At 40.0% G+C, this 17,122-nt stretch overlaps 1 protein-coding gene across 2 annotated transcripts in view; it reads left to right on the top strand.

The window, feature by feature from the left end:
* Window positions 1-17,122, top strand: part of LOC101746699 (S phase cyclin A-associated protein in the endoplasmic reticulum) — an 88,223-nt gene that overhangs the window by 26,829 nt on the left and 44,272 nt on the right. For both annotated transcript variants that reach the window (XM_021346760.3, XM_004924325.5), the window contains one exon: window positions 2,168-2,343. In XM_021346760.3, the coding sequence (XP_021202435.2) occupies window positions 2,168-2,343 (176 nt within the window). The remainder of the gene's footprint in view (window positions 1-2,167; window positions 2,344-17,122) is intronic.

Consider the following 17,122-nt stretch of genomic DNA (forward strand, 5'->3'; position numbering starts at 1 on the left):
AGTGAAATAAGCTTTACGTAGGTAATTATTGGCTTTAAGGCGTTTTATGAACTCGCACGGATATGCTGCATCATCCATCCTATTCCAATAATAATTAACAATTACAATAATAATTTTATACATTTTGTAATTACGAAGAATTGGAGTGTTACAACTTTATGAACCCGTAGACGTCAGAAGGTTCGTCGCGGGATCTTCTCAACGGGTCGCGATTCCGATCCGATAGTAGATCATTCGCGAAGCAGCTGCTCTTGAGTTGTTAGGTCTCCTTTGGAGGCGCTCGAGTCTCTGTTAGCAAATCCCACTCCTTCTGGCTGAGACTACTCGCCCACATATCCTGGTCAAACTGGGAAGACCTCCGGGCCACCAGTAATACTTTAATAATTAAAAAAACCGTCACAAGGTGAATATCGGGACGACTTAAGGCCAGAATTACAATAGCAGCTTCGTTCATTCGTTTTTCCACTCGCATTGACATTTAAGCCTCATGCTTAAAACTGAAATTTAATTTAATTAAACCTGCCCGCAGAACCTGATATTTAACAGTCGACCTCAAAACAATGACCCTCTTTGAATTCCGATTTTTTTTCTATTTGAAAGTATTAACTGCTAAAAATGTCATCCTAAGGATCGTAATAGCGTATTTTGCTTTTTAATACGCTTTTATTAGCTTCAGACGTAGGTATGTATGTTTGTAACGGAATCTTTGAACATGATTTTGACCCCCTTCAAAACGTCGGATTAATTCGAAATGTGGTATTATTAAGGACCGATGATTATTCAATACTAAAAAAAAAAAATTGAAAAAATTGAAATTCAACTAAAAAATCAAAAATAAATAATAATTTAAAAAAACTGACAAAATACGCTTCTATAGAAAATCCAACAAAAAGATAGAAAATAAATTTTAATAAATTTGCATTAAAAATAGTGAAAGAAAAAATGATTTTATTGTATCAGTAGCATGGCATGGCATGGTATCAGTATTTATAAATATTTTATGAACAGATATGATTAGAAGGGCTATTTTAACAATATCCTGAAAAGCACCCCAAGCTTTTTTACAATAAAATCATTTTTTTCTTACACTAATTATTTTTAATTCAAATTTATTAAAAATTATTTTCAATTTTTAGTTAGATTTTCTATAAAAGCGTATTTTGTTAGTTTTTTTTTAAACTATTATTTATTAATGTACGAAATTATATTATTGGTTCATTGTTAATCTTATCTTACGCCTTTAAACGAGCAATTCTTGTAGATATATGTGTGTAAATCTCGGAAACGGCTCCAACGATTTTCATAAAATTTAGTAGGGGGCGATAAATCGATCTAGCTACGATTTATTTTCAGAAAATGTTGTTTTATTCGTGTTTTCAATAATCAACTCTTCCTGACATCTATTGGCGAATAATAATACTATTTTTCTTAATTGAGGGCAGCTATCCGCTTTAAAGACACAACAAGATGGCGTTATCAAAAAAAAAGAAGAGCAAAGCTCGGTCATCATCTAGTAGTTGTATTATGTGTTAAGTTTATTTTTGTTCCGTCGAACGCTTGTCAAGTGATAAAGTTGAATGTGAACGCGGCACGCGTCTAATGGACCGGCCCTATTTCGTTTCTATGTGATGTAGTCGGATCGTAAACGACGTACAAACGCACGCGACTTTACTCGTGTTATTAAACTATATATATATATGTTATTTTATAATACAAATATTTACGGAATAGGTACCCTGTTGCTTCAACTGCAAAATGAAATAAATTATCTATCTATGTATCTATCTATCTATCTTTATATATAAAAATGAATTGCTGTTCGTTAGTCTCGCTAAAACTCGAGCACGGCTGGACCGATTTGGCTAATTTTGGTCTTTAATTATTTGTGGAAGTCCAGATAAGTTTTAAAAGATAGATAAATATGAAAATGTTCGGAATTTAATAAAAATAGCAATTTTGTTTTTCCTTTGATGTGTCTCCCGTCGGACGGATTCCTTTTGTTTGTTTTAAGTTTGTTTTATACAAAAGTTCAGGTCTTTTATTCATCGATTGAGGCACTACGAAGTCTGCCGGGTCAGCTAGTTACAAATAAATATCATTGAAGTTATTACGATTATAAAAATTACATTCAAAGTGTAAAAAAATAAGATTTTCTTTCCCTCAACAGGAGAAAGATCTAGAAGCAGATCATAAGGAGTTGGAGTTAGCGAAGCAGGTGTCGGATTGTCTTTCAATCGGACTGGACTCCGTGCTGTGCGCGACGAGGCTATTTGTGGAGCGACGAGGATTCGATGATGCACGGCTGCTGGCGACCTTGAGGAGCAGAGCCCACACCATCATCAGGTAAGTGGAGCAGATTACCATATCCACTCCAAAGTATTATAAACTCTTCCTCTAGTTCTTTTTCTTTTAAGCTGGTGGTAGGACCTCTTGTGAGTCCGCACGGGTAGGTACCACCACCCCGCCTGTTTCTGCCGTGAAGCAGAAATGTGTTTCGGTTTGAAGGGTGGGGCAGCCGTTGTAACTATACTGAAATCTTATATCTCAAGGTAGGTGGCGGCATTTACGCTGTAGATGTCTATGGGCTCCGGTAACCACTTAACACCAGGTGGGGGGTGAGCTTGTCCACCCATCTAAATATCTCAATGAAGTTCAGCAACTGCTGTCCATCTTCAAAACTGGAAGACAAACACGATAAAAACATATCGTTGGCTATACTCCTACTTTGGCAATACGTACTATCGCCTGTGGAAACAAGTTTGTTCACAGTATGCTTTTTCTACCTAAATACCAGTGAACTCGAGGGGCTATTCAGATTTTGCCGAGCTGGTGAGTTAACGGGGCTCAGTCTGAGATACTATGCTCACATCTGCCCAAACAAGAGCAGTGCTTCGCTGAATCTACCACCGGCTCGGAATCGCGGCCCATTGGGAAGATCCGGCGAGAAACTCAGTGGGCTGTGTCCGTGGGGTGCTCACAGCTGAGTGCTCACGTGTCTACAGTGTTCATTATGCCATGTGCCAATGTTTTCCTAACTATTGCGCATATTGAAGTGCAGCGAAACGCGAATCAAATGTCAAAACAATGAACTATTATTAGTTCCGTGGTATTGTACAGTCGTAATGTTGGCGTGAAAAAAAATCAGTGCATGTCAAACTTTTAACAAGGAACCCATTGTGTGTTATTAATGTTTCTACTAGTGTTCCCCCGGTAGTCGGAATTCGACTGATTTCGCCAAGACTACACTATAGACAAACAATATTCATCTTTTCTTATGTCTTTTCTCAGTTTGACCACACACTTTAAGCAATAACAGAAGTTTGACAATAAACGAAGGGTAGGTATGTGCTGTGTCAAATACATGGTAGTGTGTGTAATCTTTTTTTTATTGATTTAATGTATCTTTTATTAAAAAAAAAAAAAAAAAATAATTGCATTCGGCACTCCTTCTCTATATTCTCTATAAGTGTGGGAATTTTCATACTCCTCCGTCCGCGCAATTTTCGTAAAAAGGGATACAAAGTTTTTGCTACACGTATTAATATAACTAGTCAGGTCATAAGTATTGTCACACAGTAAAAACTTTTCTTTTAGAATGCTGGCCACAAAAAAGTTTATTGAATTCGAATTTCGAATTGTTCATGAAAATAAAAATTTATAATTTTTAGAATTTTACTCATTTTTAAATATGGAGTGGACGCTTAAAGAAGACCGTGTTGCAGTTATTGCGTTGCATCGTTGCGGTTACGCGCCAATTCTAATTTTTAACATACCTACTGAAAAATTTGAATGTAACCAAAAGATTCGTTTATCGTACCATCAAACGATACAATGAAGACTCTAGTGTAGATGACAGGTCAAGAAGTGGTCGCCCTCGGTCTGTTAGGACTCCAGCAGTGATAAAAGCTGTGAAGGCGCGAGTTCAAATAAATCCCAAACGTAAGCAGAAACTGTTGGCCCTGCAGATGGGGTTAAGCAGAACCACGGTGAAAAGGGTGTTAAATGAAGACTTAGGGCTCCGGGCATATCGAAGAAAAACAGGACATCGTTTGAATGCTCGTCTAATGGACTTGAGACTGAAGAGATGCCGCGCTTTGTTGAAGCGGTACGCGGGAAAAAAATATCGGGAAATTCTTTTTTCGGATGAAAAATTTTTTACCGTAGAAGAGAGCTACAACAAACAAAATGATAAGGTGTACGCACACAGTAGTGAAGAAGCGAGCAACCGTATTCCGCGTGTCCACCGAGGTCATTTTCCATCCTCGCTCATGGTATGGTTGGGAGTTTCTTATTGGGGCTTAACAGAGGTACATTTTTGTGAGAAAGGTGTAAAAACGAATGCAGTTGTGTATCAAAATACAGTCCTGACGAACCTTGTGGAACCTGTTTCTCATACCATGTTCAATAACAGGCACTGGGTATTCCAACAAGATTCGGCGCCAGCTCATAGAGCGAAGAGCACACAAGACTGGCTGGCGGCGCGTGAAATCGACTTTATCCGGCACGAAGACTGGCCCTCCTCCAGTCCAGATTTGAATCCGTTAGATTACAAGATATGGCAACACTTGGAGGAAAAGGCGTGCTCAAAGCCTCATCCCAATTTGGAGTCACTCAAGACATCCTTGATTAAGGCAGCCGCCGATATTGACATGGACCTCGTTCGTGCTGCGATAGACGACTGGCCGCGCAGATTGAAGGCCTGTATTCAAAATCACGGAGGTCATTTTGAATAAACTTTAGTGTCATAAGAATCTATGTTTTGTTAAGTTCATTTTGGTATATGAATGGTTACATAATGAATAAACTTGTTTCAATTATTTTACATTAAAAATGTGACAGAATTTATGACCTGACTAGGTATAGATAAGATCGTGTCGATGTTCCCGATGCGTTTGCGTTTGAAACTTACTTTATTTGGTACTTCATGTTAGAGTGTCGTCAGTCCAAAATTTTACCCTCCTCCTATTGGTGCTCTAGCCTTTCCACTGTAGTGAAATTTAATGACCCACCTAAAATGAATGAACTTCAGTTTCGTATCTTTTGTCTGAGCTGTCTTATTTCAATCAAATGTCAGTTTTTAAGTACCCATTTCCATTTTATCTTCTTAGTCCTTTGCACTCTTGGTGATTGGTAGTGGTCATCAGTCTGGGTGTTGGTGCGTTTCACGAGACGTCGTCATTCTTTGTCCTTTCTTGTGTACTTGTTGATAGGACCGCTTAGAATCCTCCTCTTTGCGTCGATAATCCTCAATGCTCAGGGTCGTGGCCTCATGAGGCTTTCTTGGGAAAATACACGTGGTGGGGTACCGCGTCCTTCCACGGCAGTTCTTTTGGAAGAGATTTATTTCTTGGCCCTTAAAGCCTTACTGGGTCTGGCTAATTAACCGCCGCCAGACATTCGGCGTTGACCGTCTTACGGTGGAAAGGTTGAACTCCAATTCAACCCTCTTCTCTTCCGAGCTTGGCACTGGCATTGGCAGAGTTGAGAATCAGTCTACTTTAAAATTACTAAGTCCGCATTTTGTTACGTGTTGGAATGTTTATAGGTTTATTGTCTTTTGTGCTCGCTGTTCGGGTAAGAGAATGTTAACTATGAATGTGGAAGGATATAGAGGAAGAGATCGACCTAAGAAGAAATGGATGAATTGCGTGAAAGACGATATGTGTAAGAGGGGAGTGAGCGAATAAATGGTATATGATAGAAGAGTATGGAAGGAGAAAACATGTTGCGGCGACCCAGTCCCATTGTGACTGGGAGAAGGGCAGGATAATGAATGATGATATGTCTTTTGTGCTCGAGTATCCATCGAGAATATTCCTTCACTATGACCTGACCGTCGTGGCTGGTGGAACTTTTGGTATTTCAAACCGAATGAAAATCAATGTGAATTTCCGTTTGCTTAGTTGTCGCACAATGAGCATGTGTGATGAACGCGTCGCCCGACTATTGTGTCCATATGTCCCCTGCGCTACCCAGTTCGATGTAGACTCAATAATGTTAAGATACGACATTTTTAATTGTTTTTATTTTTATTTTTTTATTGCCCTTGTGCCTACAAGACGAGTATACAGCCTGCCTGATAGTGAGTGGTTACCATCGCCCATAGACTTCAGCAATGCCAGGGGCAGAGCCAAGCCGCTGCCTACAAAAATTGTTAAATATTTATGATAGATCGTGTCATACGCGATTGCAATGAGTCGATTATTAAGCACTTTACCCAATTAAAAGTTGATAAATATGGTTTCAATATATATATTTTTTTATTGCTTAAATGGGTGGACGAGCTCACAGCCCACCTGATGTTAAGTGGTTACTGGAGCCCATAGACATCTACAACGTAAATGCGCCACCCACCTTGAGATATGTTGTAAGGTCACAGTATAGTTACAACGGCTGCCCCACCCTTCAAACCGAAACGCATTACTGCTTCACGGCAGAAATAGGCGGGGCGGTGGTACCTACCCGTGCGGACTCACAACAGGTCCTATCACCATAAATTAAACTATCGCGTAATTAAATTGTGCGAATAGATGATTTTTATTTAGAAAATTACCAAATAAGCGTATTACTATGTTTGCATTTAAATATTATAACCAAGTCGTAAAACGGGCATTGATTTTAATATATTTTGTTTTACAAAAAAAAAGAGCCCTTCGCTGGTGCCACGTGATTAAAAAAAGGATGTCTTCTTGGAAATGAACACTATGAAACTTGGTATGCATATAAAATGAAATAAAAATTGGATTGCCACTTCTTCACAATTACGTCTCAGCAACTCTATGTCGTATTGGCTTGTAGGGGCGAGTCGACATCGATATTCAGTGGATTACATGTGATTATCGATTCAATCTCATAAGAGTCACACGCGCTCATGCTCTGACGAGAGTAATTAATACATGTCATTGAAACTATCGCTTTATCGTTTCCAATCGGTCGTGTTCTAGACTCTTGTTGTCTTCTCAGCGTCTGACGTGATTCTCAGTGTCTTGCTTGGAGCGTTGTTTCTTATAAATGGAAAAGCACGACAACATTGCGGCAGAAATAGGCTGGAACCGGGTACCTCCCATTTTTCATTGCTTAGATGTTTGGATGAAAGTAAATGACGTCACCCACCTTGAGATACGAGTCCTAGAGTCTCAATATAGTACAACAGCTGCCCCAGCCTTCAAATCGAAACGCATTACTGCTTCATGGCAGAAATAGGCAGGGTTGTGGTATCTATGCGGGTGACCTCACAAGACGTCCTACCACCAGTAATTACGCAAATTATAATTTTCGTTATAGTTATATTATACGATGTTGTTCCTTTACCGTGGAAGTCATTCATGAGTATTTGCTAATTACGTATTTGATCAGAAAAATTGGTACCTGACTATGGGATTCGAACACCGGGTCGGAACTCAATCAGATCGCTCGATACGAATTCACCGGGCGTCTTATCCTTTAGGCCACGACGACTTCATTTTTGATTGCACATAGCATTCATTCAAATTGTCACATCCGAGATTATAATTTGAGAAAATGTATTTCGACTTACCAAAGGTAAAACATTAAATGAACAATAAAAGGTCTAGTGTTGAATTACTTTGGAGTGTCATTGTGTCTAGTGCTTGTAATATCGAGAGTTTGATTGCGTATTGAGTGGCTTTCGACGCTTTCCATCGCCGAGTGGATGCTAGTGAATATCGATTGAGTAGGTAATTGACGTGATTGCTTTAATTAGAACGAAAGATAGCAATGGAAGTCATACAAATCTAAAATTTCATTTTTTTTATTAATTTGTACCTTCTTTTTAGTTTATTTTTCTTAGCTGTGTGGACGAGCTCACAGCCCACCTGGGGTTAAGTGGTTATTGGAGCCTATAGACATCTACAACGTAAATGCGCCACACACCTTGAGATATATAAGTTCTAAGGTCTCACTATAGTTACAACGGCTGTCCCACTTTTCAAACCGAAACGCATTACTGCTTCACGGCAGAAATGGGCGGGGCGGTGGTACCTACCCGTGCGGACTCACAAGAGGTCCTACCACCAGTAAAGAGTACCTACCATAATCTCCCAGTATCTCAGCTGTATTCATACAATGCAGTTGAGATTTTGGCTTTACGTCTGTGGGTGGGAGGGTATTTGTGTTTTCATTGCTTCGGGCAGCGGATTTTATTTTGTGTTGGGTGGCTTTCTAGCTTCAATGAAACTTGATTTAGAAAGAAGGCCTTTTATTTCTCTTGATACACAATACAACACATATGTTAAGTACGACCAGTTTTTTTTTTAAAACAACATCGACTAGTGTTGCCACATATTAAAGTGTTGTCATACTAGAAAAAAGTATGTTTATGATTGCCCTAAATAGTAATGTGTACGGAATTCGGTAATTACTCGCAAGCGCTACAGCAATTAGAAGAATAGCTAATTTCGTTAGATTGTGGCTTGAGACGTATCGCAGCATCAGATGATCACGAGAAAACTCACACGCACGGCAAACGGTTTCTGATCATACTTAATAGTTATTATTGAGCCCAAGGACCGCATATCGCAGACTCTTGGTTGTGACTTAAATATGTTGCTAATGATGATGTTTAAAATCGACTTGAAGTGCTTTACATATTTATTTTTTATTTATTTTTATTGCTTAGATGGGTGGACGAGCTCACAGGCCACCTGGTGTTAAGCGGTTACTGGAACCCATAGACATCTACAACGTAAATGCGCCACCCAGCTTGAGATATAACTTCTAAGGTCTCAAGTATAGTTACAACGGCTGCCCTTCCCTTCAAACCGAAACGCATTACTGCTTTACGGTAGAATTAGGCAGGGTGGTGGTACCTACCCGCACGGACTCACAAGAGGTCCTACCACCAGTAATTACGCAAATTATAATTTTGCGGGTTTGATTTTTATTACACGATGCTATTCCTTCACCGTGGAAGTCAATCGTGAACGTTTGTTGAGTACGTATTTCATTAGAAAAATTGGTACCCGCCTGCGGGATTCGAACACCGGTGCATCGCTACATACGAATGCACCGGACGTCTTATCCTTTAGGCCTCGACGACTTCTTGGACAGTTTAACATACTTAGCCTTGTAATTAAATAAACAACCTACAATTAGTTATTTCGAATGAAGAAACCACAAGGTGGATCTAATTCCGATTTAGTTATTTACGAGCTAAGGCCATACCAGCTAGACTCGTTTGCCTTATCATGACATTTTTATATTGACATAAGACGTCTCTATAATTGCCGGTCCGTCGTGTCGTAAACGTTTCAGCTAAATTAATTTGTGAATTACAATGTCTTCCTCCCCATTAATTTGGCATCGAGCCAATGAGTCGATTATAATTAGACAGCATGTCGCCCGCGCTGGCTCCGCCCAGCTATATAGAAATTAAAAAGTCGACGTTGATTCCGTAAATTAAAATGTGCGTATCCCGTGGCGTGATCGAGCCCTCGTCGTGCGGTCCGAGTTCCGCAGGCCTCATAAGCGGAGCGGTTTCGCGAAATAAACGATTCATCATCGGCCTGTATTTTTTTTCCTACCTATGCTGACAGCCTTGAGAGGCTATTTCAGCTTCTTCTTGATGTGTAGGTGAGCTCACGGGGCTCAAACCGGGAGTGTTGCTAACACTGGTCCTAGCAAGAGCAGTGCTTCGCAGAATCTACCCCCGGATCGGAAACGCGACCCAATGAGAAGATCCGGCGAGAAACTCAGTGGGATGTGTCTATGGGCTGAGCCTGTATATCTCCACTGTTGGATATAGGTCTCTCCTATAGTTCGCCACAATAAACGGTTCTCCGCCTTCCGATAAATACTAAATAAATTATTACTATACAGTAATATAAGTAAGTACGTATATAAAAAAAATAGTATAGTCTGTTGAGAGATTTTTTTTTGTAAATTATTTTAAATAAAAGAATTGATAAATATGCGATGTTCATGTTGTGGTATTTTGTTTTCTAGCCTCAAGCCACCTGGTGTTTAGTGTAATTTTATCATCCAGCTCCACCGCGTACGATCTTCGGCTGTTTCTATTATTGTTAATATATGTACATTTTATTAATTTAGCCTTCCATTTTTAAAAAAAGTAATATTAAACACCGAATTTTTCACTTTGCAAACTGAAATTTTTAAAAGATAGAATAAAAAAAAATTATCTTATTTTTTGGCCGAATTCCGCTAACACTACCGCCGCACCTCAAACAACAATTTTAGAACGACATTTCTAATTCATTGTCAAACTGTTCTCTTTAATCGTTGTTCAAAAGCAAATATTTTTTTATCATCAAACATTGAAAATATATGTTTTAAAATTGAATGGAACGACGAAAACTGCTAACTGATGAAGGAATTCCTTGATTGTTTAACTGTAGATTTTTAAATATAGACAAAAAGAACGGAAAATAATCATTTTTGAGTATAACGGATTTGTTGTAAAATATTTTTTTGATCAGCTAGTCCTTAGACATAGCGACTTGAATGATGTAGCAATTAATGTTTCAAAAATACGTCTTTATGAGGAGAAGTAGAGAGGTGCCCCCATCTTAATAAAAGTGATGTCATGAATCATTATGTGGGTCCTTAGTTCTTGATATATCTCAGAGTATATATCTATGAGTCTATGCAGTAATATTTGTACATTACATCCAGCATTCGTTTCTTAGGAATAGGAAAAAAAACCACATCCCGATTTTGATACTGGATGGTATTGAGGTACGCTTGAGGATTTTGGTCGCGTGGTGGAATTATTGGTTGGTGGAATTATTGGTCTGTTGTTAATTTGTTGACAGTGATAATGATATTGGCGATGGATTTTTTTATTGCTTAGATGGTTGGACGAGCTCACAGGCCACCTGGTGTTAAGTGGTTACCAGAGTCCATAGACATCTACAACGTAAATGCGCTACTCAACTTGAGATGATAAAATCTCAAGTATATCTTGTTGACACCTACGGTGAAAGAACATTGCTATGTTAGTGGATGGATTGCTATGTTAGAAGTGCCCCACTTCTTGAGTCATTGGTGAGGTTCAAAGAGGTATAGTTACTCTTGTCCAGTCGAGATCTCCACTTTGTCATTCCTTTTGGGGGTATCAGATCTGCCAATGTATATAACTTTGAAAACAATCTTTAGTGGAAAATGAAGGCTTTGATTTATGAACGAGTTGTAGGTTTTTTTTATTGTTTAAATGGGTTGACGAGCTCACAGCCCGCCTGGTGTTAAGTGGTTACTGGAGCCCATAGACATCCACAACGTAAATGTGCCACCCACCTTGAGATATAAGTTCTAACGTCTCAAGTATAGTTACAACGGCTGCCCCACCTTTCAAACTGAAACGTATTACTGCTTCACGGCAGAAATAGACAGGGTGGTGGTACCCACCCGCGCGGATTCACAAGAGGTCCTACCACCAGTAAAATCAGGTAAATCGTGAATACTAAGAAATGAAATAAATCGCGGAAAGTATTCTGCAAAAGTGAACCACGCGCTTAGCGTTAAGACCCATGTTTTGTTTTCATCAAAAAGCATACCTCTTTGATCATGCTTGTCGCATGTGCTGTTTTTTTTTTTAGTCCCTTAACTCGATTCGCTGTGAACAATATTTATTGAATATATCTCGACCGGGGAGTCGAAGGGGTGACCCCCTAAACAAGGGGTCGGATTCAATTTGTGTTTTGTCAATGATGCGCGCTCGATTTAATGGCAGGTGACGTTTAGCATGGCCACTGGCTCTGTCATTATGGTGTTTGTGTGGAGCTCTAGATAAGTATGGCTCGGGTTCGAATTTGAAGTTTTTTTTTTCATTATATGTCAAGTTGTTACCGGATCCCATGTGTATGACAAATTAATACCTTAGATTTTAAAGTATAAGGTAGGAATTTTAATAACGGTTGTAGACTTGATTACTATGTGGCAGAAATAGGCAGGTGTTATCCATTTAGGTAATACTGGTGGTAGGACCACTTGTGAGTCCGCGCGGATAGGTACCACCGCCCTGCCTATTTCTGCCGTGAAGCAATAATGCGTTTCGGTTTGAAGGGTGGGGCAGCCGTTGTAACTATACTGAGACTTTAGAACTTGTATCTCAAGGTGGGTGGCGCGTCTACGTTGTAGATGTCTATGGGCTCCAGTAACCACTTAACACCAGGTGGGCTGTGAGCTCGTCCACCCATCTAAGCAATAAAAAAAATTTAGGTAATAGTTGAGTGGATTACACTGATTCAATATAATCCTTCAAAGGACTAATTTAACTGACATGGGCATGTCGTCTGTCACATGTAAATCGTATTATATTATGATTCATAGAAAATGTGTTAATGTATAATATAAAAGCCCACTGAGTTTCTCGCCGGATCTTCTCAGTGGGTCGCGTTTCCGATCCGGTGGTAGATTCTGCGAAGCACTGCTCTTGCTAGGGTCAGTGTTAGCAACACTCCGGTTTGAGCCCCGTGAGCTCACCCACACGTGTTAGGGTGAAGCTGAAATAGCCTCTCAAGGCTATCAGCATAGGTAGGAAAAAATTATAATAATATAAACTATTGCATTGTGAGTTAACATCAAAATCCTTAAAGTTTTGAAAAAGTTAAATATATCCATACATACAATAAAACGTACAATTGTGTGCTTAGTGCGAGTTTCTTAACGCTCTCGATAGCGTAAAAGTTAACTCAAATTAGTATGCAGTTGGAACAGCGCCCCTAGCGGCCAACGTAGGTAGGTTTTTTTACTGGTGGTAGGACCTCTTGTGAGTCCGCACGGGTAGAAACCACCACCCTGCCCATTTCTGCCGTGAAGCAGTAATGCGTTTCGGTTTGAAGGGTGGGGCAGCCGTTATAACTATACTGAGACCTTAGAACTTTTATCTCAAAGTGGGTGGCGCATTTACGTTGTAGATGTCTATAGGTTTCAGTAACCACTTAACACCAGGTGGGCTGTGAGCTCGTTCACCCATCTAAGCAATAAAAAAAAATAAAAAAAACGTTCGAAGTTCATACAAATTTGAGTTAACTTTCACGATATCGAGAACGTTAAAAAACTCGCACTAAGCACTCTGTAGCCACAAACATTCACGTGTACTGTTAATCTTAAATGAAGGTTACACAAAATTAGATTATCTCTGAACGTCAATAAAGCGGCACGTGCGAGCGCCTGTCAGTTGTAGGAGGCTCCTGGGACCGGCCCGGTATCGAACTCCAGCCCCAGAGACCGGGAACCGTTATGCCACTTGGACACGTGCCAATTTTTTGTTGTTTTCATTTGACTGTTCCGTTGATATTTTTTCGGCATATTGGAGAGGTTTGTTTAAGTCCCCAGGGAATCTTGTATTTAGATGCCGCTCGTTATGCAATCCCTGAATTTCAGTTAAATTCTTGTCTATTAATTTTCTATTTTGTGTATCTGAAGTAAAGCTGTTTTATTCTTTGTATGAGGAGCACTGATGCTTGAGATACAGGTTTTATCACCTAGTTCAAGCACAGATGCAAATTATGATGTGTTTCTATTTCTATGTTAACATTAAAAAAAAAAAAAAACTTCCATGTGGTAAGTAACGGCTTTCCACGATGAAGGAATAACCTCTGTATAAGCACAAAGATACCACCTTTCTGTCTATCCCGGGTGGTGGAGGAGATATCGACCTCACCTCAAGGTAGGTGACGTATTTCATATTTTTATGACTGAGCTCGGAAAGCCGTTTACAATTAGGCGGTTCGTAAGTTAATTCGCTCTATTAAAGCAAGGAACCAAGGCGTCTTAGTAACTGCAGCTCTGATAGATCATAATATATTATATGAAAATCAAAGTTGAAATGACTATTCTCCATTCCTCCTCTGAAATTGGACTGTTTTTTTTTAATTTCCCGTATATAAAAAAAGATTGATTGTTGCCTGTGCGTGTTTTCTGGCTGTCTGAAAGCTTTTGAAGGACGCGTAATGCTAATTAATTTCATTGTAACAACAAAACCTATACAGAGCTACTACTACTACTACTGAGCTGGCGCTATGACCCCGAAGTGGGTCTTGGCCTCTGACAATAAACTTTGCCATTCATCCCGGCGCTACGCAACACCTTGCCAGTCCGACACTCGGAGCTCACGTAAATTTCCTTCCACAGCGTCAGACCAGCGGTACTTAGGCCTCACTACGGGGCGGCGTCCCTCCGGTACACCCACGTACACCCGTTTAACAGCCCGATTCTGCTTCATACGCACTACATGCCCAAGCCATCCGAGCCTCCGTGCCTTTATCTCCCCCAGAATATTTGGCTCACCAAAATCGGAAAAACAAGAATGTGGAGACGCTTTTTTGTGAGCCAAATACAGAGCTACGGCATATTTAAATTTACATGTAGTAAAATCACCGTAATCAACCGGTGACGTTCATCATCATTATCATCAGTCTGTCCACCGTTCACTGCTGAACATAACTCTCCACTTGATGTCCAGAGCGGCCCTCGGCTGCCACTTTCTTCTTTGTCTTCACCTTATCCCACTAGGTGGGATTGGCACAGCGAATTTTTCTATTCCATTCTCCTCTATCAGCTGTCATCTCAACACTCACTTGTCTCTCTCTCTCTCATATCATCACTCACACACTCCATCTATGCCTTCTTCGGTCGACATCTTCCCCTCTACTTTGCACTACTATTTCCATACATCTCCTAGTCACATGTATCTCCTGTCATCACATATCCATACCACGCTAACCGTCCGCTCTTTAATTTGTCAATCACCACGGCTACTTTCACACGTCCTCTGATATACTCATCCCTTATCTTATTCATTCTCGTCACTCCACACATCCATCTCAACATTCGCATCTTTGCCGCATGCACTCCGTTGCGACCTGCACACAATAAAAACCGGTGACGTATGTACATGAATTAAATTATATACGCGATCTTCATTTTTCCTGTAGGACTAATAAGTTTTTACTGACAACCAAAAATCGGATCGGCTACTCAGAATAGAGCATCTGTGAGCACAATGACTGGAGTGTCGCGACGCTTCGTACACTTTTACATGATTAAACGCGTTATTCAATCGACGTAATCATTCGTAGTGGTACGCCATATGCGTGACCGGCGTCGTGTGTAATGTAATGAAAATATTTGTACAGAAGTGAAAATGTAGTTAAATCGATTTCGGCCTTCCCCCCTCCGATAGGCAAGCGCTCTTTTTTTTTCAATTGCCCTATTTTTTTTTTGGTTGGAGAGGGGGGCGTTGCTAAAAATCACCCGTGCGTCTTCGCAGACCTTACGACTCAAGCTACTTCGCGTGTGCATCTACTGCCGAATCGGAATCGGGACCCACTGAGAAGATCTGGTATCGACCTCACCGGGTGAAGCTCTGGCTCTATTGTCACGTCGAACTCTCAAAACTTGTCGTAATGTTACTCGGTGTGACGTCATTGGGGGTCAAAATTAAATGTCATGCTTTTAGCTTGACGTGAAAACTGATGATATTGTATAATTTTATTGTGTTTGAAAATAAATATTATTATTGTATCAAGCTTAAGTAGTGTCCGTAGTTAGGAGGCTTTGGCTCTGGTACTCTCACACATTAGATGGGCTATATCATCATCTACTTAAAATGGACATTTAAAAAAGTCGGGCTTCCTCTTGTCCTATCTATTGATAGGCTTAGACTGGGCCGATCCGTAAACTCAAAATGCCCGTAAGATAACCTATAAAATTTTAAATAATTTAATACAAATATCAACTATGAAACAGAATAATTGAATAACGCTTGATGCGGAATGCTCAAGAGTCGCGTGCCGCAAATGCGGTTTCCGTGTATACGCGAGGGACCGGCTTCGATTCCCGAATCCCTGAACGCGTGTGTCCATCAAAAGTATTGTATACAAAAAAAAATGCTATGGGGTTTCGTTATGGAGCTATTTGGCTGTCAGGGTTGACAGCGCCGGGAATACCCGCCGTCTGTTGACTTCACATCCCACCATGCTCAGGAACAGTCGCTATCCGGATACATATTATTCACAGAACAGTTGTAAATGTCCTTATTAAATCTGTACCAGAAAATACGCGTACGTAACCCTGGTTTGGTTCAGATATTTCCACGTCCTCAACTCCTTAGCTCGGTTTATTTAACGTCTTGTTTAAACTACATAAGAAACAGTAATAATGCGGCCTTTCGTCGCGATATAGCAAAAACGTGATGTAAATTGACACAAAACAATGAAGTTATCACAAATTCTCGTCAAGTGTATAAAAAAATACACAGAAAATGCGTAACTGGATTGGATATATTGTTATTTTAAAATGCCGTGTCGTATGAGAGAAGAGGTAATCAATAATGTGTATTGGGCATACAATTAATTTTAGCTTAATGAAAAATAATCTCTATAGTGGACCACAAGCATCGTATTATGTGCAAGGACACAGCGTGTCGCTCAGCGGGACGTCCTATTTCGCCGTCAATGTTATTCGAAATATCTTAATTAACAAGCAGTGGTTAATGATTTACAAAAAAGAATGTAATTTTCTATTAAAATTAGTGTTTCTTGCCGAATCATCAAGGTTAGGGTAAAGGGTAAAGTCATCACTATCTAAAAAGCGCCTCTGAAAGTCTTTTTGAAAACCTTCCGTTTTGACTTGGTCCGATAAAGTTGATTAGCTGCAGCGTGACCAAATTGCAAGAACAGTTTCGGCCTCACGTACGCGGATCCAAAAACCATTCAATGTGATCTTCCACTGATGGCCGAACTAACGAAAACACGCTAGTCCAGTATTGGAGCCTAATTTTGAGCGTGGTTTTGATTAAACCTTAGTGGCTTTAGACCGGAGCCTCCTAATGCTATCCCTCTCTTAGCCAATAAAGTGTAATCGCAGTTGTGAGCCATAAATATCTTGTTTGGTACAACAGCACAGCGTGGTGCTCGGCGGGGTGCCCGATTGAAACGTCGCACAGGGCGGTGTCCACATTGAACACTCTGTGGCCCTCTGTATAGTACAACATTAAGCACCTTTTGGGTTTTTAAACGAGTTTTAAATCATGTTTCGATTGGGTAGATCAGATCTTTGATACGACGTATTGGGCTCGGCGATTGGTCACTTATTTGATTTGTTGTCTTATTGTTGGATACGAGCGATCGGATTTTTCACA

Source organism: Bombyx mori, chromosome 28 (genome assembly GCF_030269925.1).
Source record: "Bombyx mori chromosome 28, ASM3026992v2".
Lineage (NCBI taxonomy): Eukaryota > Metazoa > Arthropoda > Insecta > Lepidoptera > Bombycidae > Bombyx > Bombyx mori.